At 57.3% G+C, this 25,889-nt stretch overlaps 7 protein-coding genes across 7 annotated transcripts; 4 read left to right on the forward strand and 3 right to left on the reverse strand.

The window, feature by feature from the left end:
- Positions 1-6: 6 nt before the first annotated feature.
- On the reverse strand, positions 7-7,795 carry BJ171DRAFT_505496 (armadillo-type protein). Its single transcript, XM_053111022.1, has 30 exons — positions 7,730-7,795; positions 7,517-7,596; positions 7,204-7,401; positions 6,879-7,016; positions 6,333-6,659; positions 6,109-6,203; positions 5,851-5,923; positions 5,517-5,744; positions 5,373-5,443; positions 5,181-5,286; positions 4,786-4,848; positions 4,531-4,668; positions 4,340-4,418; positions 4,084-4,199; positions 3,865-3,930; positions 3,631-3,726; positions 3,378-3,524; positions 3,182-3,285; positions 2,917-3,074; positions 2,789-2,823; positions 2,623-2,682; positions 2,457-2,542; positions 2,260-2,360; positions 1,964-2,063; positions 1,734-1,867; positions 1,418-1,571; positions 1,095-1,314; positions 836-1,003; positions 448-675; positions 7-250 (listed from the first exon to the last, which is right to left on the reverse strand). Exons 1-30 carry the CDS (start codon positions 7,740-7,742, stop codon positions 95-97), a joined length of 3,738 nt encoding a protein of 1,245 aa, XP_052966406.1. The 5' UTR covers positions 7,743-7,795; the 3' UTR covers positions 7-94.
- A 90-nt stretch (positions 7,796-7,885) lies between these two features.
- BJ171DRAFT_505502 (uncharacterized protein) lies at positions 7,886-9,971 on the reverse strand. The gene is made up of 4 exons (XM_053111023.1): positions 9,601-9,971; positions 8,743-9,473; positions 8,379-8,623; positions 7,886-8,092 (listed from the first exon to the last, which is right to left on the reverse strand). The coding sequence occupies exons 1-4, from the start codon at positions 9,943-9,945 to the stop codon at positions 8,019-8,021; spliced, it is 1,395 nt and encodes a 464-aa protein (XP_052966407.1). The 5' UTR covers positions 9,946-9,971; the 3' UTR covers positions 7,886-8,018.
- A 234-nt stretch (positions 9,972-10,205) lies between these two features.
- BJ171DRAFT_505503 (uncharacterized protein) lies at positions 10,206-11,194 on the forward strand. Its single transcript, XM_053111024.1, has 3 exons — positions 10,206-10,284; positions 10,432-10,605; positions 10,834-11,194. Exons 1-3 carry the CDS (start codon positions 10,268-10,270, stop codon positions 10,925-10,927), a joined length of 285 nt encoding a protein of 94 aa, XP_052966408.1. The 5' UTR covers positions 10,206-10,267; the 3' UTR covers positions 10,928-11,194.
- Positions 11,195-11,318: 124 nt separating this feature from the next.
- BJ171DRAFT_505506 (uncharacterized protein) lies at positions 11,319-13,637 on the forward strand. Its single transcript, XM_053111025.1, has 5 exons — positions 11,319-11,531; positions 11,748-11,826; positions 12,099-12,251; positions 12,658-12,813; positions 13,047-13,637. The coding sequence occupies exons 1-5, from the start codon at positions 11,506-11,508 to the stop codon at positions 13,473-13,475; spliced, it is 843 nt and encodes a 280-aa protein (XP_052966409.1). The 5' UTR covers positions 11,319-11,505; the 3' UTR covers positions 13,476-13,637.
- Positions 13,638-13,796: 159 nt separating this feature from the next.
- BJ171DRAFT_505510 (uncharacterized protein) lies at positions 13,797-15,686 on the reverse strand. The gene has a single exon (XM_053111026.1). The coding sequence runs from the start codon at positions 15,412-15,414 to the stop codon at positions 14,236-14,238; it is 1,179 nt and encodes a 392-aa protein (XP_052966410.1). The 5' UTR covers positions 15,415-15,686; the 3' UTR covers positions 13,797-14,235.
- Positions 15,687-18,390: 2,704 nt separating this feature from the next.
- On the forward strand, positions 18,391-21,647 carry BJ171DRAFT_505513 (HSF-type DNA-binding-domain-containing protein). The gene is made up of 4 exons (XM_053111027.1): positions 18,391-18,682; positions 19,347-19,499; positions 19,614-20,218; positions 20,343-21,647. Exons 1-4 carry the CDS (start codon positions 18,645-18,647, stop codon positions 21,353-21,355), a joined length of 1,809 nt encoding a protein of 602 aa, XP_052966411.1. The 5' UTR covers positions 18,391-18,644; the 3' UTR covers positions 21,356-21,647.
- Positions 21,648-23,285: 1,638 nt separating this feature from the next.
- BJ171DRAFT_505515 (carbonate dehydratase) lies at positions 23,286-25,681 on the forward strand. Its single transcript, XM_053111028.1, has 7 exons — positions 23,286-23,419; positions 23,652-23,838; positions 24,115-24,142; positions 24,283-24,414; positions 24,591-24,663; positions 24,909-25,115; positions 25,355-25,681. The coding sequence occupies exons 2-7, from the start codon at positions 23,668-23,670 to the stop codon at positions 25,422-25,424; spliced, it is 681 nt and encodes a 226-aa protein (XP_052966412.1). The 5' UTR covers positions 23,286-23,419; positions 23,652-23,667; the 3' UTR covers positions 25,425-25,681.
- Positions 25,682-25,889: the final 208 nt, after the last annotated feature.

The raw sequence follows: 25,889 nt of genomic DNA on the forward strand, positions 1-25,889 counted from the left end.
CCACACATTTCCTAGACCAGGGCTTCATTTCGTTATATCAGCCAAGGAGAGCACCTGCCGCTCGACTGAGCGATCGACAGGTCCGCAAGTAGTCCTAGCTTTCAAAGAGCTGCCCAAGCACTTCCGAATCGGCCGTGGCATCAAAGATATCGTTGCGGCCAATGTCAGGGGGTGGGCGCGCAAGCAGCTCCTTCTCGGGCACTCGAAGAACAAAACTCGCTTGCTTTTGAAACAGTTTGCTGATCGTCGACTAAGGGCATTCCCCCAAGATATCAGAGATTAGCCTGCAGTCCGAAACAGCGCCCAGCATATGGGACCACAGAAACTCCAATGATGTTCTGGTCGGCCACATATCCTGAAAACTACCCAGGAGCATGCCTTGTAAGGGCAGCTTTGATCTGAGGGAAGCGCGGTATCAGACGCTTGTGCATGTGCATTTTTGCTTACCCCGGTGATACTTTGCAGGAAGCCTTGAGTAGCAATCTGCTGTTCTTTGGCGGTCGTTGCTGCAAGCAGTCGCGACTCAAAAGAGGCAACGGCCTGCTCGTCGGTGTTTGGAAGTGACAGGAAAACTGTAGCCGGCTCTTGAGTCTGGGGTCTCAGACGCACATACAGCTCCGTGATGAGCGCGATTGCTTGGGGATGCTCTGGCTGATGATAGCCGTCGTGAAGATTCTGGTACCAATTCAACCGATCGCTCAGTCAGCTGCATAAATTGAGGCACCAGGAGCAGTCCTTTATCTCATGGCTGATACAACGCCTTGACCGGATTGGATCATGGTCGGTACCCGCCGGGGGTTTGGGGGACACTTCGCTACTCTGCCACAGCCCTTACCTGCAACACAGCTTTCAAAAGCCCGTTTCCAAGAGGGTGGTGGAACTTGGGATCTTTATATGTGGCCCGCAAAATCCTGATTCCGGTGGTCAGCGCTCGGCTGGCCGCTGCATTGTCGTGATAGGTGATGAGGCGATAGATACTTGACAGAAGGGGCTCGACCATCCTCTTCGATAGGACTGGATGTTAGCGGCGAGGCGTTTCGGCAGTGGACTCGAGTGCATCCGGTGGCTCCAATGAATTGGGAAAAAATACTCACAATATTTTCGATCAAGAAGCGCACGAGTGATTCGTTGGCAAACGCCGCCACTCCTGTCTCAGCCGTATCCTCGGGTCGGTCGATGTCCTCCAGCTCCTCGCGGATCTTCGATGTTGGTAGAGCAAAGAAGGAGCAGAGCAGCTCCGAGTATGTCCTCGTCAAGTCCCGAAGTAGCTTCTCGAGCACGACCTCGGTCGAAACTTGGTCCTCCTCGTCCTCGCTACCAAGATAGCCGATTCAGTTCAAACAAGAAGATCGCTGGCAAACTGGGCGACAGCAGACTGGGCGACAGCAGACGTGGGACACAATGCTGCAATACTTACTCGTTCGGAGCTACTGCAGGAAGCGCATCTCGCGCCTGCCACTCCATGTCCAGTTTCTGCTGGATAAAGGTCATAACCGAGGGCAGGAAGCTTCCAAGTACGCTTTGGTACATCTGCGGCGGACAACTTTGAATCAGAGGTCTCAAAAACGCTGGTAGCTGGCAGAAATCAGAGTCGCGGAGGCAAATTTGCAGAAGAGATCAACATAGAGGCGAAGCGGGAAAGGAAGTTGATGTTAAGGAAATAACAGGTACGGTTGGACGATAGAATCGAGATCAAACCAAAGTAATGCGTCATCAAGAATATAAAAAGATATCAATCAAGGGCTTCCAGTGTCGGTTGTCCATGAACTCGGCTCCTGCAAGCACATGCGTAACCACGTCCTGGGTCATTGACAGGTAGTTGTAAAAGTCGAGACCAAAGGATGACAGCAGTCCTAGAGCGGAGTAGCTGAAGATGCAGCACAGCAGTATTAGCTCACGGTACTGGCTCAAAGCAAATGGGGCAGCTAGCTATCCCGGCAGCAGCGGTACCAGTTTAACATACCTGTATTCGCGCACGGTTGACATCCAAGAGCGAATGTTGCTGATACGCGAGTCGCTTGCATTTGGATCTGCAAGACTGGGTCTCGTGTGGCTTGAGGAGCCTGCTATCAAAGTCTATTAATCCTTTCCGTTCGGCAAAGACTTTCCCCCGACCCGCTTGATCTACCCCTTGTGGACCGGTTACCCACCCCTCAGCATACACGGATCTACGTGGCCCCTCCTTTGACCCACACCAGAGCGGCCCATACGCCCGCTCTGTCTGCACAACTTGCCCCACAGCCACAGTGTCCGACGTACCCATTATGGCCAGCTTCTCAGCATCGGCTATGTCGAATATTCCGGCGGCATAAACTGGGATGCGCTGTCTTATTGGAGGGCACCACAGTTCATTGATTCCGCTGGTCGTGATTGGGGTATGTAATCGTGTCAAAAGTGGCAACTTGTCGATATACACATACCACATGTGCTGGGATGCGCTCGCACACGGGACTTACTGAAGAACAGCGCAAATGCCCGGGAGCATTCTGCTATAGTATGGCGTCCAGAGTTGGCAAAGACCTGTCGATCGTTCGGGACTTGACTGCAACGGATCACGAGTTAGATGGGAACCGATGTTGCCCAAGGGCCACACGCAACAACCAGTATTGATGCTCATCCTACCTTCATACAAAGTACTGTCCTTTTGAGCAGCCTTACAATCGTGTGTAAAGTGCCCTTGAGCTGGATGGCCAACAGAGTGTACAGTTATTTACGACTGTCGCTCACTGTCAAGGGCCAATGGCGATCTCTTATAATGGCATATTGGGTGGGAATATGTTGGACTTACCAACAGAGCATCTCCGTGGATACCGGATCCCTGGCCTGCCAAAGGATTATATGCAAGGTCAGCGTTATCGCCTAGGCCAGTTGCTCAAAGGCTAAACTCGCAAGCTTGGGCACTGGCGCTCTGTGTACCTTGAACATCCAGGGAGTCCATTCCGAGGAGCCGATACAACTCCTCGCCACTTGATAAAGCTCCGACTGAAATAGTCTCGGCCCAGACTTTGATACAAGGATCCATGATTTGGTTCCACAGGTACGTTCTTTGGGCTGGCTCGATCGAACTGTAGAAGCTGACGTAGCAATTGAATGGATTGCATTGAGTTTTGGCTATGGAACTACCCAAGTCGATCGCAGAGCGAACTGCAGAAGGTCGATACTCAAAATGACCCAAGCCTACATAATTGATGCCTTGAACTCGTGGAGAAGCGTTTTTTCGACCAAAGTCACCGCGGGACTCGATATCAAGCCGTCGACAGCCGCAGCAATGTCGGGATAAAGGCCCTGGGTCGCATCATAGTCAAATATGAGCGCGATGAGCCAGCATTACAGCGGCTCGGAATCAGATCGCCCTTTAGAACAAGATGGGGACCTACCATCAAGGCGTCGGGCATGGCCGTGCCAACACGCACCAAGCAGGAAGCTGCTTTGACTCGGAGTTCAAATGTCTCATCACGCAGAGGCCTTCCTGCAGCTACATTATCGACTTCGTCGACCATCACAAAGCTCACAAAGGTGAAGAGCTATCGAAGCGGCGGGTAAGAACCAGGTACAAGCTCGCAAGCATTCGGCCCGTAAGCAAAGCTGGAGCACCTAAGGCGCAGGAGTATCGTTGGGAAGGGAACACACCTTGTGAAGTGCCTTTAACAAATGCTCTCTGCTACTGCCCAGTACGTCGACAAGAGACGCGATCATTGACAGCTGGACCTTTGTTATGCGCGGATCCTGAAGGAGTTGAAGTACATTCATCGTTAGAAGGCATACCCACACTGCTCAAGGTGTGGCAAAGAGGTCATGGGAAACTGACAGTATCCGGTCGTTCCATTCGCGCTAGTTGTCATGGCAGAAGAGAATGAGTCGCACCATGTACTCGTATGTGATAAGCATGTCACAGAGCTTCGTCATATAGTTTCGTATCTCAAAGGCGTCCTAGATCGAGGGTGACGACAACCGCGCGTCAGTGTATCAGCTCAGAACCAGGTATTGAGTTTTGCAAATACCGTCCGGGTTAGAGCTAGCTTATTGCTGGTCTTGACGAGGGTCGCAACCATAAGGACAACTAGCCGGCTTGCCAGATATTACCTTGGAGTCGCCAAATATGGCGTCCTTTGAAAGGGCCGAGACAATCGACTCCAGAACGACACACAAGTTTTGGAAACGAAGATAATACTTTGAATCTCCACGGCAATATCCCAGCGCTTCGTTGGAAAGAGCGGCGGTTGGCGGTAAAGGTCAGTCACACGAGCTGAAATTCGCGGTTGTGTGATTCTGGGCAATTCATCGCCTATCGTCCCTTCACCAGCTGCCCTATCAACGACATTTGATATGCTCAACATACCGTTGAGCTCGCTTGGGCTCGGCTTATCGGTCATTATGGCACTGATCTCAGAGCAGATCCACAAAAACGTAGCGGACGGCTGGCATGCAAAGCACGCGATGCATTGAGCGAGTTTCAGTGCGGTTAGGCTCGTGCATACCAGCAACAGCTTGATGTCGCGCGTTCCTCCTGGGAAGGCGATAGATCCGTACCTCAAGCTGAACTGCTTGCTTGATGATCTCCAGGCATTTCATCCGAAAGGAGCTTGCAAATTGAAAGTACTCCCCAGCAGTATCAAAATCAATTTGATTGTAGTGCTCAGACGCCTCTGTGAGATTTGCTTGGTTCGTCTGGCCAAGAATATAGTATCACAGGATGTACTATGTTGGCAGCGACGTCGCACAACCGTCCACTAAAATGCAACCGCTAGTGTCCGAAGAGCATTGATCGTTTCGACCAACACGTACCAGGAGCAGTTTCTGCGGAATGCCGCCCAGTAACTTCGAGATGCAAGCCAGCACTTGAGGCGACTATCGGCCAGCCAGCGCGCGCAATATGCACACCGAGAAATTGGTCAACGGAACACATAGAAGCGTTAGTATATGGATCATAGCCAATCCAATCGCAGCGATCGAGGTATTCGCTGTCATCGAGATGGTCACCATGCTGATCGCGAGAAAGTGGAATGAAAAGCGGTGCCACCGCCAATCCATAGGAGCATATATCCGAGATTGAACGGGTCCTCGCACTGTGTCGACACATTAAAAGCGAGATTTTTCGCCGCTCTGAAGGAGGAGAGCCCTGCCCGCTCTGCGTCAATCAAAATGGCAATTTTCGTCAACAAAGATGGGTTCTAAGGTACCTTTTTGAAGTATGTGTGCTTGAGAAAATCCGGCCACAAATAAGCTGCACTCGATGCAACCAAGAGGGATGGATGATCGAAAACCACCATCAACATGGCCAAATAGCTGGCAGAGCAAAGTTCGAGATGGAGTTAACAGGCCATATATACTCCACCCCTGAGAGACAGTCTGCAGAGCAAGTGCACTATCACCTTTCAAATAGAGGCGGCGTTGAGTCGTTCTTCTTGATACAGATCTGGCGCTCGCCAACCGCCACCAGTGCCTATTGATAGAATGGGTGAGTAGCTGATTCGTTGTGCCGAGGCGTATTCGCGCCCAGACGGATGTGCCTCTACCTGCGCCAAGCGCTTCAAGAAAGGGTAGTTGTCCTCGGACACGAGCAATGTCTGCTGCAGTATGTCGATGCTGTTGATATCCTGCGAGCCGTGTGCGCTCGTCCAGGCCTTGGCCATGATCCCCAGATTGTTGTCGACAAAAACAGGTTTCAAAATGGCAAAGTATCGATTCTCGTCGGCCAAATTGATGTTTTTGGAAAACAGCACGAGCAAACACTCGACTGCCCCCTGTTCCGGTCGCGAGAGATGCGGATGGTAGCGACAGCGGTGACGGTTAGAGCAGTGCTCATTTGTGCAGACTCGCCCGGCATCTGTTGCATGGTGTGCTTCATACCATCCTGATTGAACGCGACGTGGAAAGAAGGAGTGGGCACACTCTAGACGCAACTTCGGCCTCGATTATAGATCTGTTGAAGAAGGCGCATTCGCATCGGAGCCGGATTAATTCCCGCATAGCCGTAGGCGCCTTAAGCTCGCCTCTCCCATCCGACGTCCCTCAACGTATGCTAAGCTTAAACCGATGCTGGTGTCCAGGTCTACAGAGCCAAAAACCGACAGTACCGGCTGGCTCAACAGAACAATATACTCTTACCTCAGCCATACCCAATCGAGAAACACAACGACCGTGTTTAAATGGCGGACCAGGAGACACTCGACCATGCTTGAATCGGCGTTTTGAATCGCAGTCTTTGATAGTGGCAGAGGGTATGCGGCATTTCAATATAAATCTCCGTGCAGCACAAACATCGGTGCCATGGACTGTTTGCTGCACACCGATAGAGAATGCACTGTTTGCATTGATCGAGTCCGATTTACCAGATTATGCCATTGCTCATGAAGCTGCGCGCAGGCCGTGGTCCATTTGTTGAGCCATCCTACATTCTGAGGATTGGTTTGCATGTACTTGAAGAGAAGCTCCATATCTGTCCGTCCCGCAGGCTTTGGCGGGGCTCCGTTCGCCTCGGCAGCCTTTTGCTCCTGGTATGACAAATGACTGGACTGAATGATCCCACTGCTCATGCTCACCGAGAGCATGATGGCAGTCAGCTCTCTCTTCCTGAGCTCAGCCACAGCATCTTCGTAAATGAACACGTCCTCGGCCAAAGATCGATAGATCATGAGACTCAGCTCTTGCGTGGTAGGCTGGGAAGGCCCCGTTGTTGATCGAGAAATGGAAATGGAAATGGATGAGACTCTGCAGTGTCCAAATGCTCGGCCGGCACACAAGCGTTGAATATGTCGTGACCCACAGCCCAGCGTGAGCGACTCGCGCAACCGAGCCAACGGCAACAGATGGTGCAGTAAGGCTTGAGGCAATCGATCCAAAGCCGGGCACCCAAGCAGAAGCGATCATTGGCCTACCGAATCCCGATACAACTCTTGGATCAAAAGGTCCATATCCGGCCACTCCCACGGCCACTGGCGCTTGGCGATCTCCACAAAGATGCGGACGATTTTCTCTTTGATAAAGTTTTTCTCGAATTCGATTCCTTTGGTGCCCTGTATGGCGAAAATGGATGTCACTGTGGGTGCCACCGTGATCCCAAGCCGCAATAGCCGATCGGTGACTGATCCGGACAGGATATCGTGATCCGGGGTAGACAAGGCACAGACCCGCTTGCGTTTGCACGATCAAAGAAGATCGAGGAGTATTTAACTCCTCCTCTCCATATAGAGGGACGCTTACGGCTTTGACGAGATCAATTGACATCTCCCGGAGTTTCAGTTTGGTTGGATCATCGTAGTTGTCCCATTTGTACCGAACGGCATCCTCGAGCATGGAGAGGCCGAGGTGGCGAACGGTGTCGCTCTGTCCGCTAGACCGATGGGCCAAATAGTGGCCATAGAGTGGCGCATTTGTATCGTGCTTCAGGTCCTCGCAAAACTACATCCGCAGGGATTACCATGTGGTCAGCGGTCAAATAGCGCCTGCACTCGGCATGGCCCCAAGTAAAGCAATGCGCATGCTTCCATCGAGTTGGGCATGCCTACGAACATACCGACTCCGCGGTCTTGCGCTGTTCGTGGCTCGCAAGCGGGCTGTAGATGACCTCGACGGCCTCCACGATACGAGCGATTGCTGGAGATGGGGATTGAGTGGGACGTGATGGACGATGCTATAAGCACAAGAGCAGCACGACAGCGCACCGGAACGAGATCTGAGACAGCGGGATAGGGCATGCGTTTGGACTGCTTCTGTGCTGCCACTATACCAGGGAGGTCCATCCTGTTGCTGTTGCTTCCTGCGCGGCGATCGAAGCCAAGCGCGATGGGCTGGCTGACCTCACGGGCTGGAAATGGGAAGCGGGCTGGCAGATTGCTGGCCGGCGAGCTGCGCGCAACCAATGTTGCCTTTTCCATCCCAAAGAGGTTTCATCACCAGCGATCCAGACGCGGAGGCAAGTCACCCAATGAACGTAGATAGGATACTGTCCCGTTTCGGGTAGTATAGGGGTATATGAGGGGCTATATTGCGATCTGAGCAGGCTTTACTCGCTCATGCTATACCCCCTCGCTGCGGTGCTGGCTACGGACGAGAGCACCATCTCTGGAACTGGCATGTGGCATCGAGGTATCTGTGTTGTCCCATCCACCAAAGAGACAATTAGTTTCGTCATTGTCGCAAAGTCGGAGAAAGGCAGTGCAAGGCAGCATCGACACTTGCACAGAGTCTGCCCAAGCAGCACTCCCCAAAACCAACAGCAGTAGTATCACAGAGCATGCACCTAGTATACTTCTGTAGGACCGATGGTCTAGCTCTGATTTCAAGGTTGTGACGGATATCTCGCACCGTGACATAGACAGGGTCTCTCGGCTCCAAGACGACGGTGATCCCATCATCAAAAATGCCGTAGATTTTACCATTCATCCGCAGCTCGAAGACGCCGATGTTGCAAACCGAGACCTGGCGCGCAACTGTACTGTCTGTGCGGTAGCCATCCGAGTCGGTGTTTGGATGTAGGATGGTATCATGTTCGATGTATCGGCCTCTACCGAGCTGGAGGGAGGGTGGCCGCTCTGCATGATTTTGCAAGGGGTAGAGGGCTTGATGGTGCGCATATTGATACAGCCAAAGTCCTTTGTCGAGAATGATTCGGAGTGGATAGCTGGAGTCCCAAGCGCAATCAATCAGCACCCGAGACTTGCTTGTATCAGCCGTAGCTCTGACCGATTGGAAACGACGAAGCAGAGGGCATTGGATGCAGAGACGAAAAGATTCTCTCACCATATGCCACCGCGATAGTTTCGGACTCGTTCAAATGCATGCCGGCTGGAAACGGCGTACATGGTTCCTTCTTTGATGGCGTTCGGATCGGACCGGGCTTCGTCATTGGTGAAGAGGGTGGCAAACTCAAAGTCGCTGGATATATCCAAAACGGCACCATCAAAATGAAGCATGGCCTCTATCGACACTTGGTTCTCGTGGTACAGTGCCGTCAGCGTGAATTCGGAATAGGTGATATGCCTGATGGCTTTAGGATGGTTGCCTTTGGTGTTGGCATGTCGCGAGGCGTTGAAGCGTGCATTGTTCGAGTGCGAAGCCTCGACATTACAATTGGATCGAGGCAGATGGATCACGACATAGGGGAGCTGCTCGAGATGGGAGGCGATGGGGCACGGCGTCTCGATGCCGCACATGTTTTGGGCCAGCCAAAGTGGATAGCGCCAGCAAGGGGGGAACTGGGAAACTAGAAAGACTTGCTCGATCCAGACATAGGAGCAGTGGTCTCCAGGTTGGTCCTTCAGAACGAGTGCCGACTCGGGCCTCGAAGGGCCGAGCAGAACTTGCACGGGGTAAGATATGCGGAATGCTCGTCGATGGGGCATGAGCCCAAGCGTGCAGAGCCCATCGATGCTCCGAAGTCGACATTCGCCATCGGCGGTTGATGAAATCCAAGTATCGAGAAGCGAAGAGCGAGGCGTCGGCCAGCGGGCATACTCGAAGGCTTCGCTAACCTAAAATCGACAACATTCGGGCATCAATGTCTGACGGATACTAGGTGATTCCTGACGGTGGTGCCGCTCTTGCCAGCATTGCGACCAGACAGAGGCCCATGGCCACAGTCGGAGAAATGCGCCGTACCTGGAGCCAGCGTCGAGGGGCATAGCTGTTTGGGAGCAGTGAGTGCACCAGAAAAGGGGACTCGTGATGCCTTTCCTTGAACTCCAGGGCCTCCTGCAGCATTGGAATCCATTGCGACGGGACCGAGGTGGTTATGTGGCGGGTGACAGGTGGCTCGGCCGGTGGCCGAAACGGTCCTTCGATGATCGTGATAGCACCCGACGGGGAAAGATGCAGCGAGTAGTCGTCATCGGTGGGATAGTCCGCTTCAGATCGAAGGGGTGGGTGCCGCTGGGGCAGGCTGAAGTCAAGCTGGATCGACTGGTCGCAGAAGGCGAAGATCGCCCGGGTGGTATGTGGCTTCATGATCGAGCACAGGACCAGGACGATCGGAGTGGGCGGGCTGGATCGGTTGTCAGGCGACGCGACCTGGTCCTCGCCAACCGAGACAGCACCGAGGCAGCACCGAGGCAGTACCGAGGCAGTACCGAGGCAGTACCGAGGCAGTACCGAGAGCGCGTCCCTGTCCTCGCTCGGGTGCGACGGGGCATGTGTCCGCCAGTCATGTGTCGGGCTGCGCTTTTGCTTTTTCTGGACAGCGGCTCGTCCCCGCTTGCTGTGGCTCTGGTTGATTCGATCACCACCGCCCCGAAGCAACTGTTCGCCGCGCAGAGCCACCTCGTTCAGAATGTCGATGGGATCAAGGTTTGTTTGCCACTCGTGCACCGGAGCAGCCTGCCGGCATTTGCGTTGGCTGCGTCTGTCCTCCACCAGGACAGCGAGACGATCGTGCATGTACAGACAGCGCCCTCATACGGGTTTGCTCTTTGGCCACCCATCCATCCGCGGCAGCTGGCAGCAATTCTCAAGGTCAGTTCCACCTGAGCGTGGAAGCTTCCCCCTCGACTTCCATGCGCTGTGCAAGGACAATGCGCTCAAGTACATGAAGTGCCTGAAGGAAAACCAAGGAAACAGCTCGGCCTGCCGTGAGATGACCAAGCTCTATCTTGAATGCCGCATGGCAAAGTACGTAACTGGATCCTCAGCCGGGCTCTGGCACTGTGCGTTTGCCCTTCGGGCGGAGCGTTTCGTCGGCAATCACACAGAGTCGCGGACTCGCACGAGACGACCGGCTGAGTCGCAAGGACGACCAATTGGCAATCGCATCCACCCACCGACATTCCCAACTGACGCCATTTCATGATGCTTGCTCCGCGATGGCTCCACGGCAATGTCATCACGTTGGCCCGAAAGCAAACTCATGGACAGAGACAGCCTGGCGAACCTGGGCTTTAGCGAGGATGTCACCAAGCCAGATCAGCCCAAGGCATCATCAAAAGCACCCTAGATACATCCAGTGCATTCACCACAGTCAATCAGTCCGAGATATCAAAGGGCGCCCCTGCCCTTTTGAGGACGGGCCAGGACTCCTGCGACATGCGCGAAGCTGCTCCTACCCCTCTCAAATCCGTAGGCTGCAGCGTCTCGCGGTTGTGCGGTTCTGGAGTCGTGCAACTGTTGCCTGCGGCGGTCGGCGGTCGGCGGTCGGCGGTCGGCAATAGAATGCCTGTCGCTGGCTCGCAGCACGATCTTGAATACATCTGTCAATCCCAACGAGTGACGACCACACCGACATGACATCGTTCGCATGGATGTCCTTGGCAACGGATCCTCGCAGCCACGGCGAACTGGGCTGTGTGTGTGGCGAGTTGGACTAGGTGTGGCGCAAGGCCGCGTGGCCTCACCTGACCGAGAAGCTGTCCGGCCTCCTCGCTGGCCAAGCGCCTGTGTTCAACCCCCAGGCACCGACATCATCCCAGCATCATCCCAGCATCATCCCGACACCATCCCACCGCAGAGGATCTGTCCGCCTCGGTGCAAGGCACGATTTTGGAACAACAGCGAGCCAGCACCGGCCTCAAATCGATGGCAGCCGAGTCCCCAGAACGCATGTCCGTATCGCTCGCCCGGGCTGTGTCTCGTCCTTGCCACGGCATCATCCGATCTCGCAGTGTGGATCTAGGCTCGTGTGTGGCGGAAAGCATTTGCTGAGAGCAGATCGGCGACCCAAACCGAGCGTTGTCAGGCCTATTCTCAATAATCCGCATCCGGGGCTCACTGTACTTTGCTTCTTGGCTTCCGCTCCCTTTGGATTGCATCGCGATCAGTCCGAAGCGGCTCCTCTCCGAGGGTCCAGAGGAGGATGCTCCACCAGAGGAGCGAGAGAAGGGAGAGATTTCCGAAAATGTAAGCTCCAGGAGTCGCTGTCGCCATGCTGCCACGGACGCAAATGTGCGTTCGCTGATACGGTATAGCTGCTTGAGACGACCGGGCGGAATATGGTGGAGAGGACGGGATCTGATCGGTGCGTGTCCATGGATTCTGCAAGATGAGAATGAATCAAGCGTACATCGATCTCTCGTGTTGCCGGCACCATTCGATCGCGATCGCAGATTCTGATCAGCCCGCCAGAGAAACTTTGGGCATGAGCTAACTCCAGCTGCATTCACGATCCACAGACTTTGGGATCGGCACCAACAGCCAAGCGGCCAAGACTATTGGATCGTGCCCCCGAGTCTCTTCGAAGGGGCATGCAAAATTTGTTCCGAAGAGGACTGCAGGGAACTCTGAAGCAAATCAAGGACGACAGCGGCAAGCCAAAGTCCGAAAAGGTAGAGCTACGTTGAGTGATAAAGAGACGCACAGCATGCGCGATTTGCTGGTGGATCGGCTCTGGCGGGCGTGTGCAGCCGAGGTCGGCCCAGCTTCGGTCCGGAGGTGGTGCTTGGGGGATGCTGGGACTCGGGCTCACTGACGGAGACGTGCGAAAATGCGAAAATGCGAGGGATATGGCAGACGGGGACGGCCTGTGTGGTAAATGAAGCCAGACGAGCCGGATGATGGTTATCGGAGCCCAGGACTTCGAAGGCATTTGGTTGGCAGCGTGTTCGTGCAAAGAATCGATTCCCTTGCTCGCACACTGTGACGAGCAAATATCTTTGGCAGGAATGCGTTTGCTGATGCGTCCTCGAGCGAGCACTCTAACTCTCGATGCTGCCTTGAACTCTTGATCGTTAGGAACGGCAGCGAGAAGAGATTGATAAAAGGTTGATGGACAAGTTGGCCAAGGAAAAGGAAGAGCTTTCCAAAACGATCAAGAAGGAGCGAGACGAGAGAAAGGAGCGCATAGCCAAGGAGGAGGCAGAGGCAGAGAGCAAGCGACTGAGCATCAAGGTACGGGTATCTTGGAGTCAATGGGTTCGACTCAGCGGATTCATGGTGAAGTCGCCGCCTGGCTGACTATGCTACCGACGAGCGCACAAGCCGCTCCATTGACGAGCGGACGAGCACTGCCAGTCAGACGGAGGCGGGTGAGAGCGTTCGATGGAATTTCTCCAGCAAACATCAGATTCGCAGCGATGCTGACGCCCACCGCTGTACCTACTCCTGGATCTGTGACAAAACAGACTCAACATGTCCAAAAGAGCCGGGCACATCTTGGCAACTTTATCAAAACCAGCGCCGGGCCCCCTATTTACTTTCTGCCGGCCAAGATGACACCTGCCCTGCAGAAGATTTTGGACGAGCAGCGACAGGCACAAACAGCAACTGAACAACAGCAAGACAATGCCGATATGAAGTCAGCCAGCCTGGCTGACCAAGACCCCGACTCGGCCGCCACTGAGAAAGGGGATGCAGACATTACCACCGATGCAGTCCAGACAGAGGGTGGGGCTGCAAGTCTCTCAAGCAACACAGACGCCTCGCTCACTTGCCTCGAGCCACCAAACAACCCTGCGTCCGCACCGGAACCAGAGTCAACGGCAGAGTCCTCCGCCACCATGGAAGTCGACGCGACTGGTACTGCTGGCGATGGTGGCGACAAGAGAGAGTAGAGGCGAAGAATGCGAGTCAATGTAGGCACTGCCCAAGGCAGACGCTGCGGCGCATTCAACGACTCACGATGTCTGTTGCTGGGACTGTCAACAGTTCCATGGCCGTTCGCTCTGTTGCCTCTGTTGCCTCTGTTGCCTCTGTTGCCTCTGTTGCCTCTGCTGTCGACGCCATGGATTGTGCGAAGGACGATTCGATTGCCGAATGACTCTCAAAGCAGCGCACTATGTTGACAATCCCACCCACAACAGCACTGCAGCCGCAGTATTGACAATGCGGAATAGTCAGTCGAAGGCACACGGCCAAATATATTCAAATGACAAACTCAGGCAACGACAGGTCAGCAGAAATCTAGCCACGGCGAGTCATGTCCAGCGGCAAGCCGAGTCTCGGGGGCGGGGCGGTGATAAGTGGGTGGATTGGACGAGACAAACAAACCGAGAACCAACCTCCGCTGCGTGCAATATGTTTCAAGCAAATCCAAACTGGTGGTTCAATCCAAAATCAAACTCGACGGCAAAAACAAGAAATGTATGGAGGGGGGGGCATGAATTGCGGATGGCTTAGCCAAACAGTATGTTCTCCACAACGATGTGATGCAGTCCGGGAGTCCGGGCGACTGTCGAGCCAGCAGGCATCAGTGAGCACAGGATTGGCCAAAAACACGTTTGACCGATACCAGTCCGGTTGATCGGATGGGTTGATCAAGATAGGTTGATCGAGACGAGTGGATCAAGCGGCGTTGGCCAAGACATCCGCGAGCTAGCCGTTGCTGTTGAAATAAAAGTCGCTGACTAGCCGGGCCTGCTCCATCAGTCCTGGCTGGGCAAAGTCGATGACCTCCATATCCTCTGCAGCGCCCAACGCGGCCATAAAGGCAGCGGGATCAGACAAGTCCTGGACAGAACCAAGGGGCATGAACGAGGTCGTGATCGGAACAGAGGGCAGCGGAGTTGCGGCCGGCAGGACCTTGAGTGGATTCACGGCCTTATCGGCCTTGATGGAGTTGGCCGAGGCTGTGTACTTTAGATCTGAAGGAAGGAAGGGGGTGGCAGAGCCGAAAAACTCGGGTTGAGGAGCCCCTAGAATGTTTGCGGATTCGCAGAGGGCTTTAGTGGAGTTGTGGTCGAGACCGAAGGCTGGGTAGCCGAATTCCGGAGGGATGGAGAGGTCCAGCAAATCGCTTCCGTTGTAGAAGGGAAGCTGGATGTCCTCGCCACTCACATTTCCAGAAAGCGCACCGAGCTTGGCGGCGAGAACAAACGGATCGATACTGGATATCGAATCGGAAGCAGGCACTGGCACTGACGCTGGTGCTGGCGCAGAGCCAAGCGGCGCAGGAACAGGGTTCGGAGGCACGGCTTTGGTGACAGAGTTTTGGGCGGCAGCCTGGATGGCGTTGAAGGGCAAGAAGAAGCCCTTGAGGACGTCGGCGTTGCCGGGCTGGTGCTTCATGTTTGCAAAGTCAAAGCCCTCGAGGACCTTTTCGGAGGGATATCCGGCCGCAAAGAGGTCCGAGTCGAAGAGCTTCTCTCCAGCGAGAGAGGGCGACAGCGGCGTGGCAAAGTTGTCGGGGTGCGTGAACGGCGACCAGCCCGGCATGGAGGGATCGACGCCCTCGAGTAGGGCGATGGAGGACTCGAGCTGCTGAGAAAAGCTGTCGATGGGCAGCTGGGATGGGAGTGGGTCGTCAAAGACCTGGTCCGAGGGGTTGGTCATCCATACGTCTGCAGATTTCGGCGTCACAAAGAGGGTGCTATCGGACTGGCCAGACTCGAAGACATGGGGTTGGGTGTGGGGCACGGAGAGCGAGCGCTGCGACGGAAAGAGATGATTGAAGGAGTACGGCGTATAGCGACGGAAGCCGCCAGCGCCGGTAAAGTCGTCCTCATCATCGCTTTCGTTGGGCGGCAAGACGCCAAATGGGTTCCATTTATCCATAGCAAAAAGCGCGAGGAAGGTGGCTGCTTGGCAACCGAGCTGGTTTAGATCAGGGATACAAATCGAATGCGTAAAGCTGGGGAGGGTGGATGGGACGAGAGCCCAAGAGTTGGGGGGAGTGAATCCGGGGGTGGGTTGCGGATTGATGGGGAAACGAGGCGAGAAGGCTGGCGGCAGGGGCGGACGGCTGAAAAATGAGGCTGGTTGTTGACTGGGGCTGGGGCTGGGGCTGGGGCTGACAAGTCAACAGGCGGCGGGGGGGCAGGGGAAGGGCTGTCCGCAGCCAGCTGCGCACGTATGTGTGTGTGGAGCGTGGCGCTGCCGCCATGTCACGGGATCGGAGCGTTTGCGTCTTGTCAGCAGCTTCCCTGTCCGGCTGAGCAAGGCGGATGTGTCAGCAGCCCACCGATTGGTCCGGCTGGGCGGCTGAATCCAGCAGTGACAAGATCCGTGGTGACGTCTGCGAAGATATCTGCAGCAGCATCTACAACGACATCTGCAACGATATCTGCAATGGCATCTTGAGCTTCGCGGACAGCACTGACAAAAGACTGAGGTGCGGGGGCTGCGTCGTGTCTGCGTGAGGGCTGTTGGGACGATCGTTGGAGGGGCGGCGCCGCTGGCGATGCATATCTTGGGACGATGATTGGGCTCGCTCGCTTCGTCGTCCTTTGGAACTGGACGAGGAAGGCGAGAGGAGGCGTGGCCATCCTCAGCTCGGCTGGGTTGGGTTGGGCGATGCAGCAACAGGCAAGAGGAGAGCGGCAGGGGCAGGGAGACACTGCTGGGGATTGCGACGAGTCAGACGAATTCGGCCTGTTCTGCATCATCCGGGTGGCAATACAGCAGTCGCCCCGATCTGCCACAGGAACCACAGCCAACGACAGCGGGCTGGTGGGGCTCCATGAGCGACCGAAGCCTGCTCCACAACCGTCCATCGGCCCGCCCCCCGACACAGCCAGGGAAGGTGGGTATCGTCCCGCTTGGCAATCGCGGGCTGGTGCGGCGCCGATTTGGGTCTGGCGACAGTGCGGGTGGACTGGCCAATGACTTGGTTGTCCTGTTTGCCCCCGCGCGAGAGAGTTTCGAAAGCAGATTGGAATGTTTGGCAGCCGGGTGGGTGGCGTGGGGGGCAGGGGGAGGAGGGCCGTGGGCCAGCATCGGAGCAGCTGGGTCCTTCTGCGAAGGATGCGAGTGTTCGCGCGGGTGGCGGGCGGTGGGCCTTGTCGAAGGTCGTGGCCACGCGGGCACCGAAAATCTTGGGATGGCCAACACCAACCGGCCGAGAGGAGCCAGAGCCCGAGTGGAGACATAATAAGAGCAAGGGCTGGTGTCATCGACCGGGGGGACAGGATCCACCAGCTCGCCATGGCCATGGCAGCACGGCACCCGGGTGGAGCTGTTTGCTCATCGCTTGGGCTGGCTGGAGACATGGCGCCGGATGGGTCGCATGCCGCGTGATGTAAGGCCAAGAGGGCAGTTCGCCAGCCAAGAAAAGCGGCTCTCCTTGGCAGGGCTGGCGGGGCTGGCTCTGGGGCATGGGCGAGACATGGCCAGGGGCAAGAGGCAAGAGGCTGGAGGCTCGAGGCAGAAGCAGACAGACAAAGGGGGTCATGGCGATCGGTGGAGGGAAGGCGAGTGCGCCGGGGATGGGCAGGAAAGAAAGACGGGGGAGAAACCTTGCTGGCAGCCACGGAACACAGCCAAGGCAGGACCAAAGACCCAGAAGATAGAGTTTGGGTCGACGGGTCAGGGGACCACAGCAAGACAACAACGGGACCACAACAGGACAATGCACAAGGCCCGCCTGTGCCGGTTTGCAAGCAGGGCCAAAGGGTAAACTCTATGTTCCAAATTGGAAGCAGCAGCACACGCCAAAGAGGCAATACAGCACGCGAACGCACCACGCCGCCAGGCGCGCCTGCGTGCTGACCGAGCACCAAAGGACGGCGACAGGCGCGCCTTGCTGGCGGGTGTCGGGCGGGTGTCGGGCGCGGCAGGTGTCAGCGGGCTTGCCTTGACAACGCGGCGCGCAGAGCGCAGGGCTTGCTGATCAAGAAGCGAGAACGCGCAGCGGGCGGCCTTGTTGGGGGGCGGACACATGAGCCACCGCGGCTGGCGTGCGATTGGTCTGCAGGACGGCGGCTGCCCCGTGCATCAACAAGGGGTCCACGGCGGGCGGCCCACGACCCCGGCCCTGGGGAACCACCAATCGAGCCCGCAGCGATGTGCAGGCGGAGCGCTGTGTGAGGGCAGCAGGAGGCCGTTTCGCTCTCTTGAGGACGCCGGCATCGTCGCCCCCGAGCAGGCGCTGATGCTAGCGCTCGCCGCCACAGCGCGCGAGAGCGTGTGTATGGAGTGTGTGTATGGAGTGTGTGTATGGAGTGTGCTCTGCATGGGATGGAACATCGATTGTTTGTCGATGTCGCCACAGAATCCCGATCGCCCACAGGCCCTGAGCCAGCGGAGCGCCGCCCCCGGCAGGCACAACGGGCGTCCGCACAGAGCGCGCGTGGAGGGAGTTAGTCACGGCATTTGTGTGTGCTGTGTGTCGCTGTGCGCAATGCTGACACAGTCGCACACGGATGGCGGAGAGCCGCGCACAGCGGCAATTGGGCTGGCCACAGCGCTGATTGCTGTGGATACAGTTCGGTCAACTGTGCCACATTCGACACGACAGCGCAACACAATTCAACACACTTCAACCGACTTCAACAGTCCGCAACACCCCCGCCCGCAACAAGCTCGCTCGGGCCACCACGCAAGCCCGCTCCCGCAGCCCAGTCGCCCGTGCGACCACCGCCAAAAACTCTCGCCCAACAAGGGCCGTCCCCCCCGCCCCATCGCAATGGAATTTTAGAGTTGCCTGCACCCACTGTGACTGTCGCAAACCGAACGCTCCACGCCCGACCGAACTTTCGACCCTATAAACCTTCGCCGCCTTCTTTCCATTTTTTCTCGCCCTCGTACCGCCATCAATCGGGCTTTTATCAACTCGGGTGTTCGCCCTTCCAACTCTTCTTCTGGTTTCTTCGTGTCTTCTTCGTATTGCCTGCCTGCAATCCAAGTCTCTCCTCTGCGCCGCCCACTCTGCCCCCGTCGCTTCCGCCTCTCCCGCCTGGCGCCATCTGCCCGTCCTTCTGCCGGCTTGCCCCCCCCCTTTCGTGCCCCTCGCTGCCGCCTTTGCCGCCCTCCCCTCCAGTCCTTCCGATCCATCCTTCCCTCTGAGCATGGTCCAGAAGACAACCTTTATTCAGAAACTCTACAGGTGTGTTTTTGTCGAACGCTGCCTCGCCTCGCCTGGCCTGCGCTGTCGCTGCGATCACTGCAACGGCGCTTCGTTCGTGGTTGGCCATCAATCCGTCGGTCCTGTGTTGCCACCTCCAACACGGGCTTGGCTCTCCAGCACAGCAGCAGCAGCGGCACTTGATCCACCGATGCAGACGATGCCGTCCGTTTTCCTCCTCGTCGCCTCCCCCCCCTATTCCACACCGCTCTTCGTTCTGTCACGGCTTCTCCTTTCGTCGCAGAGGTGCTTGATTCCGTTCCTCAGACAGCAGCAGCCCGCCCTCTTGCCCTCATCGTTCTTCGTGCCCCTTCTCTCTTGCTGCTGCTCCTGCTGCTGCTTCGTACCCGTCGTCATATTCGGCCCGAGGCCGACTGTTCGCTCTCCTTGAGCAGGGCCGGGCTGGTTGCTCGCTTGATGCGCCATCTCGCCGCTCGAAGGGACGAGCACGTTGGCGTCGCAGCGGCACGCCTGCAGGCTCGGACGGCTCGTGTCCTGTTGTGGTGACACCCACCCCTCCGCTTTCGTCCCGACCCATACCCACGATCCACTCGTTTTGCCTCGCTGCCTCTGCCTGTTTTCGTCTGATCCCTGCTGACGCATTCGGTCTCTCGTCGTCTTGCTTTCCCACCAACCCCTTCTCCAGGATCCTGGAAGACGAAGCCTTCCACCACCTCATCTGCTGGGGTGATAGCGGATCCACCTTTCTTGTTTTGGACTCGCTCGAGTTTTCCAAGAACGTCCTCCCAAAGGTCTTCAAGCACAACAACTACACCAGCTTTGTCCGACAACTCAATCTGTAAGTCTCAGACCGCCGCCATTACCGTTCCATCCATCGCACCGCATCCCATCCCAGCCCACTGCATCGCATTCCAATCCTTAACGAATCTCCGCTTCCGCGTATTCGTCTTAGATACGGCTTCCACAAGCTCAACCGCTCGTATCATCGTCACAACCTCAACGACGACGTGGAGCAGGTTCCCGAGCCCCGCGAGTTCTTCCACCCAAAGTTCATTCGAACCCGCCCTGACCTGCTTCCCGAGATCCGGCGGCGCACCGGCGGCAACGCTCCCGACAACCGCAACACCAACGCCAACACCAACGCCAGCACCGAGTCGACTGACACTGTCAAGGAGGAGCTCAAGCTCAACCGCCCTGTTCTTCAGGCGCCCATGTTCAAGCCCCCTCATCCCGTCCACGACGAGATCGACTCGATCGGCACCCAGTCTGACCACCAGTACTCGCCTGAAAAGGGAACGCCCGAGGAAGAGGTTGAGCAACGCCGTGCTGCCAGCCAAATGGAGTCCCTCATGAAGAGCTGGGATGCCAGCAAGGAGGGAAACATGTCCCTGATGCGTGATGTCCAGCAAATGATGATGAAGCAGATCTCGATGCTGCAGTCCCACATGCACGAAATGTCCAAGGAGATCAAGGACCTGCGGCGACTCGTCTCCTCTGACGCTCGCCCAAGTCGCTACCCGCGGCACTCGCAACGCACCGAGACCAGCCCGACATATGGTAAGCGTTGCTCTTGCATCCATGCGGCGCCGATCGCGACACTGCGATCTGCCACTGCCTCGCAGTGATACTTCCTCCTCTAACGTTGCTGCCTCTGCCTATGTATCTGTCCCCAACCATCCAGCCGTCTCTCCAGCCCATCCGTCCTCCGCGTCGAGCCAAGCTCTCCCTTCTGTCTCGTCCCTGACCAACAACTACCTCCAGCCTGCCTCAGGGTCGCGCTATCCGGCTACCTCGCCTCGGCCCGTTTCATCCACGTCGCTGCAGCCCCCGCCTTCATTCCAGATCTCGCCCCCGTCACCTCAGCCCGAGCGCGGACGCTCGCACTACTCCTCATCCAGCCACCAACCTCGCCACATTTCGCACTCACCCCTTCCCAGCCACGAAGTCTCAAAGTCGCGGCGCGAGTCCGTCAGCCCCGCACCGGGCCACTTCCCACCCTCCCCAAGAGGCATCGATCAACTGGTAGCCGCTGCGCACTCGTCCAACGGCTATCCAGAGCACGATCGTGACTACGGCCACGCCAGCCATCGCAAGATGTCGATCTCGTCCTCCCGGGTTGAGGGAGATGCTCATCCCCGCCACCCTGGCGCACCGTCGGCCTCTTTGAGTATCCGTACCGATTTCGGCCACCACCCTGCTGACAACAGCCAGCGTGACCGCTCGGGTAGCTCGCTGAGTCCCTACGGATACGGCCACCATGCCTCGGTTCCTAGCCTGCTGCGGCCGCGTGGATCGAGCCCCCCGACGCATCCCGAACCGCAGCGCCATTCGTCGTCCCGCTATCACCCATATTCACCACCCTCCCATCCGAGCGCACACCACCACCACAGCCAAATCGTCGCCGAGCCGAAAAAGTCGCATTCCCTGCACGTCCCCTCGGCCGACTACAAGTACCGCCCGGGACACGACCAAGGCCACAGCCCATATGACATGAAACACGGCGGTGCCGCTCCCGGCGGCCCCAACGGCGGCATGTATGGCCACGAAATGACAAAGTCGCTGAGTGCCCCCGGCAAGTCCCACGTCCCGATTGCGCCCATGCGGAGCCCCTTCCACGACGCCTCTGCCAACATGGATACCGACTCCCGCGCAGTCTACATGGATCGGACAGAGCGCTCGCTGGGTGCCATCTAGGCCCACTTAATCGACATTGCCTTTCCCTGCGTCTGTTTTTTCTTCTTGTTGTCTTTGATAATTTAATGTTGCCCGTTAGATTTCCCCAGTGTTGCTGTTGTCTGGGCTCGATGGGGCGGGGGCAGCACAGGATGGTGGTGGCAAGCTGCAGCGCTGGCGTGCTGGGTTTCGCCCTCTCCTCCATCTGCCCCGTCCTCGGATCCCACCTGCCTCTGTATGGCCATACCATTCAAGCCCTCTCGCTCCCTCTATTTGCACTCTCTCCTCCAATACACAATCACATCTATCAAAAGCGATCCGGGAAGCCCCTTGGTGCGGGATGGATTGCTGGGGCGCTTTGTGTCCAAGAGATGCATTCGATACTAGTGTCCTGCCGGGGGGATATGTCCCAACGGCCGGTGTCTCGGGAGACAGGCAGCCGCATCGACACGACCCCGATCCGCCAGGCCCGTTCCGCGCCGATCACTTCCGCCGATCACGATGGCAGCAGCTCCCGCCGCAATGACTCAGATTCACCGAGTCTCGCCGGCGCCGTTGCCGCTCCCCTTCTATTGCGCTCTGTGGATGCCGCTCTCCTTCGGTTGTGGTTGGGCGGATGCCGCTCTCTCCCTTCTCTCTGCTGTTCACCCCCCCCCCAAAAAAATAGAGGGGGTCAGGACAGATCCATTGGGCTCGTCCAGGGCCAACAGCGGAGCGACTGGCGGGGCCGTCAATGCGGCGCAGGACTTGCGATTGCGCCACCACAATGACAACCGAGGGGAGCGACATTGGCGAACGTTGGCAGAATCTCGCGAACGTTGGCAGAATCTCGCGGAGGTTGGCAGAATATCAAGACATCGAACGCCCCTCATCTCCACAGGGCGTGCAGGGCGTGCACCACAAGAACCGAGCGGCCAGCGAGCATGTGCGCATGGACGCATGGACGCATGGACGCACATCAACGCAGAGAGCGAATGAATGCAGAGCGCGGCGCATGCCATGGCACAGAGCCCCGGCCGCAAATGAAACAGGGACCGGCTTGGCAGGAAGCCGGCGTGGCGCGGCAGGGCTGTGCGGCTCGTGGTGAAGCTGTGTGGCTTGTTGTGCTGGCGGGTGCTGGCGGGTGCTGGCGGGTGCTGGCGGGTGCCGGGCTCGCTTCCGACGGTGCTTGTCGCTGCTATCTTGCCTGGCTGGCGAAGCTGGATGGCGGCCTGGTCGTTGATGCGTCTCGAGCCTTGGGTTTGGGGGAGAACATCCGCGCTGGATGGGGAAATTGCGGATCCTTCGGCGAGTCACGTGGCATGACGCGACAGCCACCGCGCATGGTCGTGCTGTGACAGTGCGGCAGCTGTGCAGCGGCGGTGGCTGCGCTGTGGCCGTGTGTGTGTGTGGAGCCGGCCTGCTCTGTGCGCGTTGTTTGTGTGTCTCGTGCGACCCTGGGATCACTGCGTGTGCTCCGAGGGTGCCACAGCGCCGTCTGCCGCCCCAAAAAGGCACAGACAGGTCCTTGCGTTGCCGCCATTGGTGCTGTTGCTGTTGGGGGGGGGTGCTATTGGATGTACTGTTTGTCGATGAGTGGTGCTGTCAACCGGGGCACTGGTGAATTGGGCCTGCTTGCTCTCGCTTCCGCACCGCCAGCGAATGTCACGGATGCAGCTCACGGATATGATATTCGCAGCTTGTGGATATGGTGTCCGTGGGCCGTCAACCATCGGGAATCGCCCTCCACAGTCACCGGACTTGACGCCAGCGCGCAGCCCGCCCTGTCGTCTCCGCTTGTCGCCTGCTCGTCATTCCTTCTGATCTCCGCGATCTTGCCGTCGCGTCCCGTCCCACCCGTTTTGTGACCGTGTGCGCCCTCCATGCCTTATCCCGGCCCCAGAGCGGGGCCCAGGGCGTTATTCGGTATGGACGCCGGAACCAACTCCTTCGGCACAGCCTGGGTTGCTTGGGGGGGGGGAGGGCAGGCATATAAAGCCTCGGTCCTGCTCTGTCCTTCCCGGCACCGACGACCACAGCCCGCTCCCCAAAAAATAGGCTCGCCAACGACCCGCGATCTGCCCGCTCGCCGCCTCACTCGCTCACGTAAGATCTCCGCCCGTCGCACGTTGCCAGGCCCGCGGCCAGACAGACCAAGACCCGCTCTCGCTTTCCGACCCTCTCCCGCAACGTATTTCTTGGTCGACGGACCGCCCGGGACATCTGCGACATCGAGAACACCTCGCCCATCTCGGTCGCCCTTCTGCTGGAACCCAAGAGACCTGTCGCCCATGACCTGCTGCCAACTTGACCCCTGTCTGCTCTGTCCCGCCCATAGTCCCCACAAACCCACCATGGTCGAACTCTGCAACACTGCCCAGAACACCGAGGCCTACTCCGCGGCTCTCGACCACCTGCTGGCCAAGAACAAAGAGTGGGCTTCCAAGAAGGCTTCCGAGAGCGAGGGCTTCTTTGAGTCGCATGCCGACAGCCAGAGCCCCGAGATCCTGTGGATCGGCTGCTCGGTAGGTTTCTGCTCCATTGCGCTCCGAGCACCTGATCAACTCGGCCCGCCCGGTCGACTCCCCTCGTTCTTCTCGGGCGTTGGCTCGGCGTTTGCTCGGCGTCCGCTCCACCGGCTCTCCTCCACGGCTCCACGGCTCCACGGCCGTCATCCACCCGCCCTCCGCTCTCCCTCCCAGCCACTTCTCTCCCGCTGGACTGGCTGTGGTGCGTGCCAGAAACCCACGTCGTCTCCCATATCCTCTTGGCTGATTCTCTCTCTCCCCCTGTGACTGCAGGACTCGCGTGTTCCCCCGACCGACATTGGTGAGTTTCGCTGCAGCGACGACAGCAGCAATCAATAATTGGTTTCGTCGAACTGTCCGTTCTCGCCACCACCCCGCCCCCCCCCGACTTCCAGCGCCGCATCCCACACAAACTGACGCCCAGCCCGTCTCCCTCACCAGTCAACCTGAGCGTCGGCGACGTCTTTGTCCACCGCAACATTGCCAATGTCGTGGTCTCGTCCGACCTGAACCTCCTGTCCGTCCTCCAGTATGCCGTCGAATACCTCAAGGTCAAGCACATTATCGTCTGCGGTGAGTCTGACGCTGCTGTGATCGATCCTTTGATCTTGATAGACCACGCTCTGCCGACGGACCGTGATTGCATGCCATGCCCTGGTATCCTTCACTTGCGCACCATCTGCTGATCACGATCGGCTCGCTGACCCGCATACCGGTCGCTGCTCTGTGCTCAACTCTGCTGAATCCAGGCCATTACAACTGCGGCGGCGTCAAGGCCTCGATGAGCGACAAGCAGTATGGCCTGATTGACAACTGGCTTTGGTGAGCTCTCCACTATCCTGCATCGCTGATCGCTTGGTGCTTTCTTGCTCTGCCGACCCTGGGACAAGGATGAATCGTCTGGATGCATGAGCCGTCTTTGCCACAGCTTTGTTTCTGGCACGCCTTCTCGTCTGATCCCCGTCAACTGTGACTCACACAACCCATCTATCGAACCGGCCGCCGTCATTGCGTCCAATCGGTCGCTTGGATGTTCCGTCACTGTCCGCACACGGCCCTATTCACAGCCACATCAAGGACGTCCATCGCTTCAACAAGGAGAAGCTCGACAGCACCGCCGACGAGACCGCTCGCTTCAACGCCCTTGTCGAGCTCAACGCCATCCGATCTGTCCAAAACATCTGCCATACCGCGACGGTCCAGAACGCCTGGGCCCGTGGCCAGGAGCTGAGCGTCCATGGCTGGTGCTTCAACCTCCACAACGGACTCATCAAGTAAGATTCGTCTCTTGGCCGTGGCGTGGTGCGATGCGATGCGATGCGATGCGATGCGATGCGATGCGATGCGATGCGATGCGATGCGATGCACTGTCCTGCTTCAGACAAAGCTATGAACACAGGTTTTGCAGACAGCCTTGGATCCACCTGTGGGGCTGATCCGTCAAGTCTATTTTGCAATCCCACACCCGCCTAACCCCCCCCCATCTGCTCCTTCGCCCCGTCGTAATATGCAGGGACCTTGGAGTCTGTGTCAACAACAACTCTCACATCGACCCCATCTTCAAGTTTACTAGCTCCAAGTAAATCGGTGGTCCGCCTGACTGCCTTGGGTCTCTCGGTGATGAATCTATTCCCCATTCCTCTCTCCCCTTCCCTCCGGTACATTCAATCCCTCCCAATCCCCCCTTTTCCAGTGCTTCTATACATAATTATAAGTCTTACCCTTTCCCCCCGCAGACCCCCATCGGCTCCACCTCTCTCGGTGCGGTCTTGGCTGATCTCCGGGCCTTTGCCTATATATACTACAACCCTTTCAATATATATTCATTCCAGTAACGACGGGATAATCCCTACTCCTCTGGCATCAGCGACACAAGTCTGCTGATCTATAGCCCCGGTAGCGATGAGCGCTGTGTCGGTGCTCCTCAGGATCCGGACACCGATCGTATCGCCCGCCCAGATCGCTTGCGGTCAAGAGCAACCAGGGCTGCTCCCATCGCTTCAGCCATCCGCTACCAAGTCTCGCAGGACCGAACACTTGTGCTTCAC

The sequence above is a fragment of the Polychytrium aggregatum genome, assembly GCF_025602895.1.
Source record: "Polychytrium aggregatum strain JEL109 chromosome Unknown BJ171scaffold_19, whole genome shotgun sequence".
Classification (NCBI taxonomy): domain Eukaryota; kingdom Fungi; phylum Chytridiomycota; class Chytridiomycetes; order Polychytriales; genus Polychytrium; species Polychytrium aggregatum.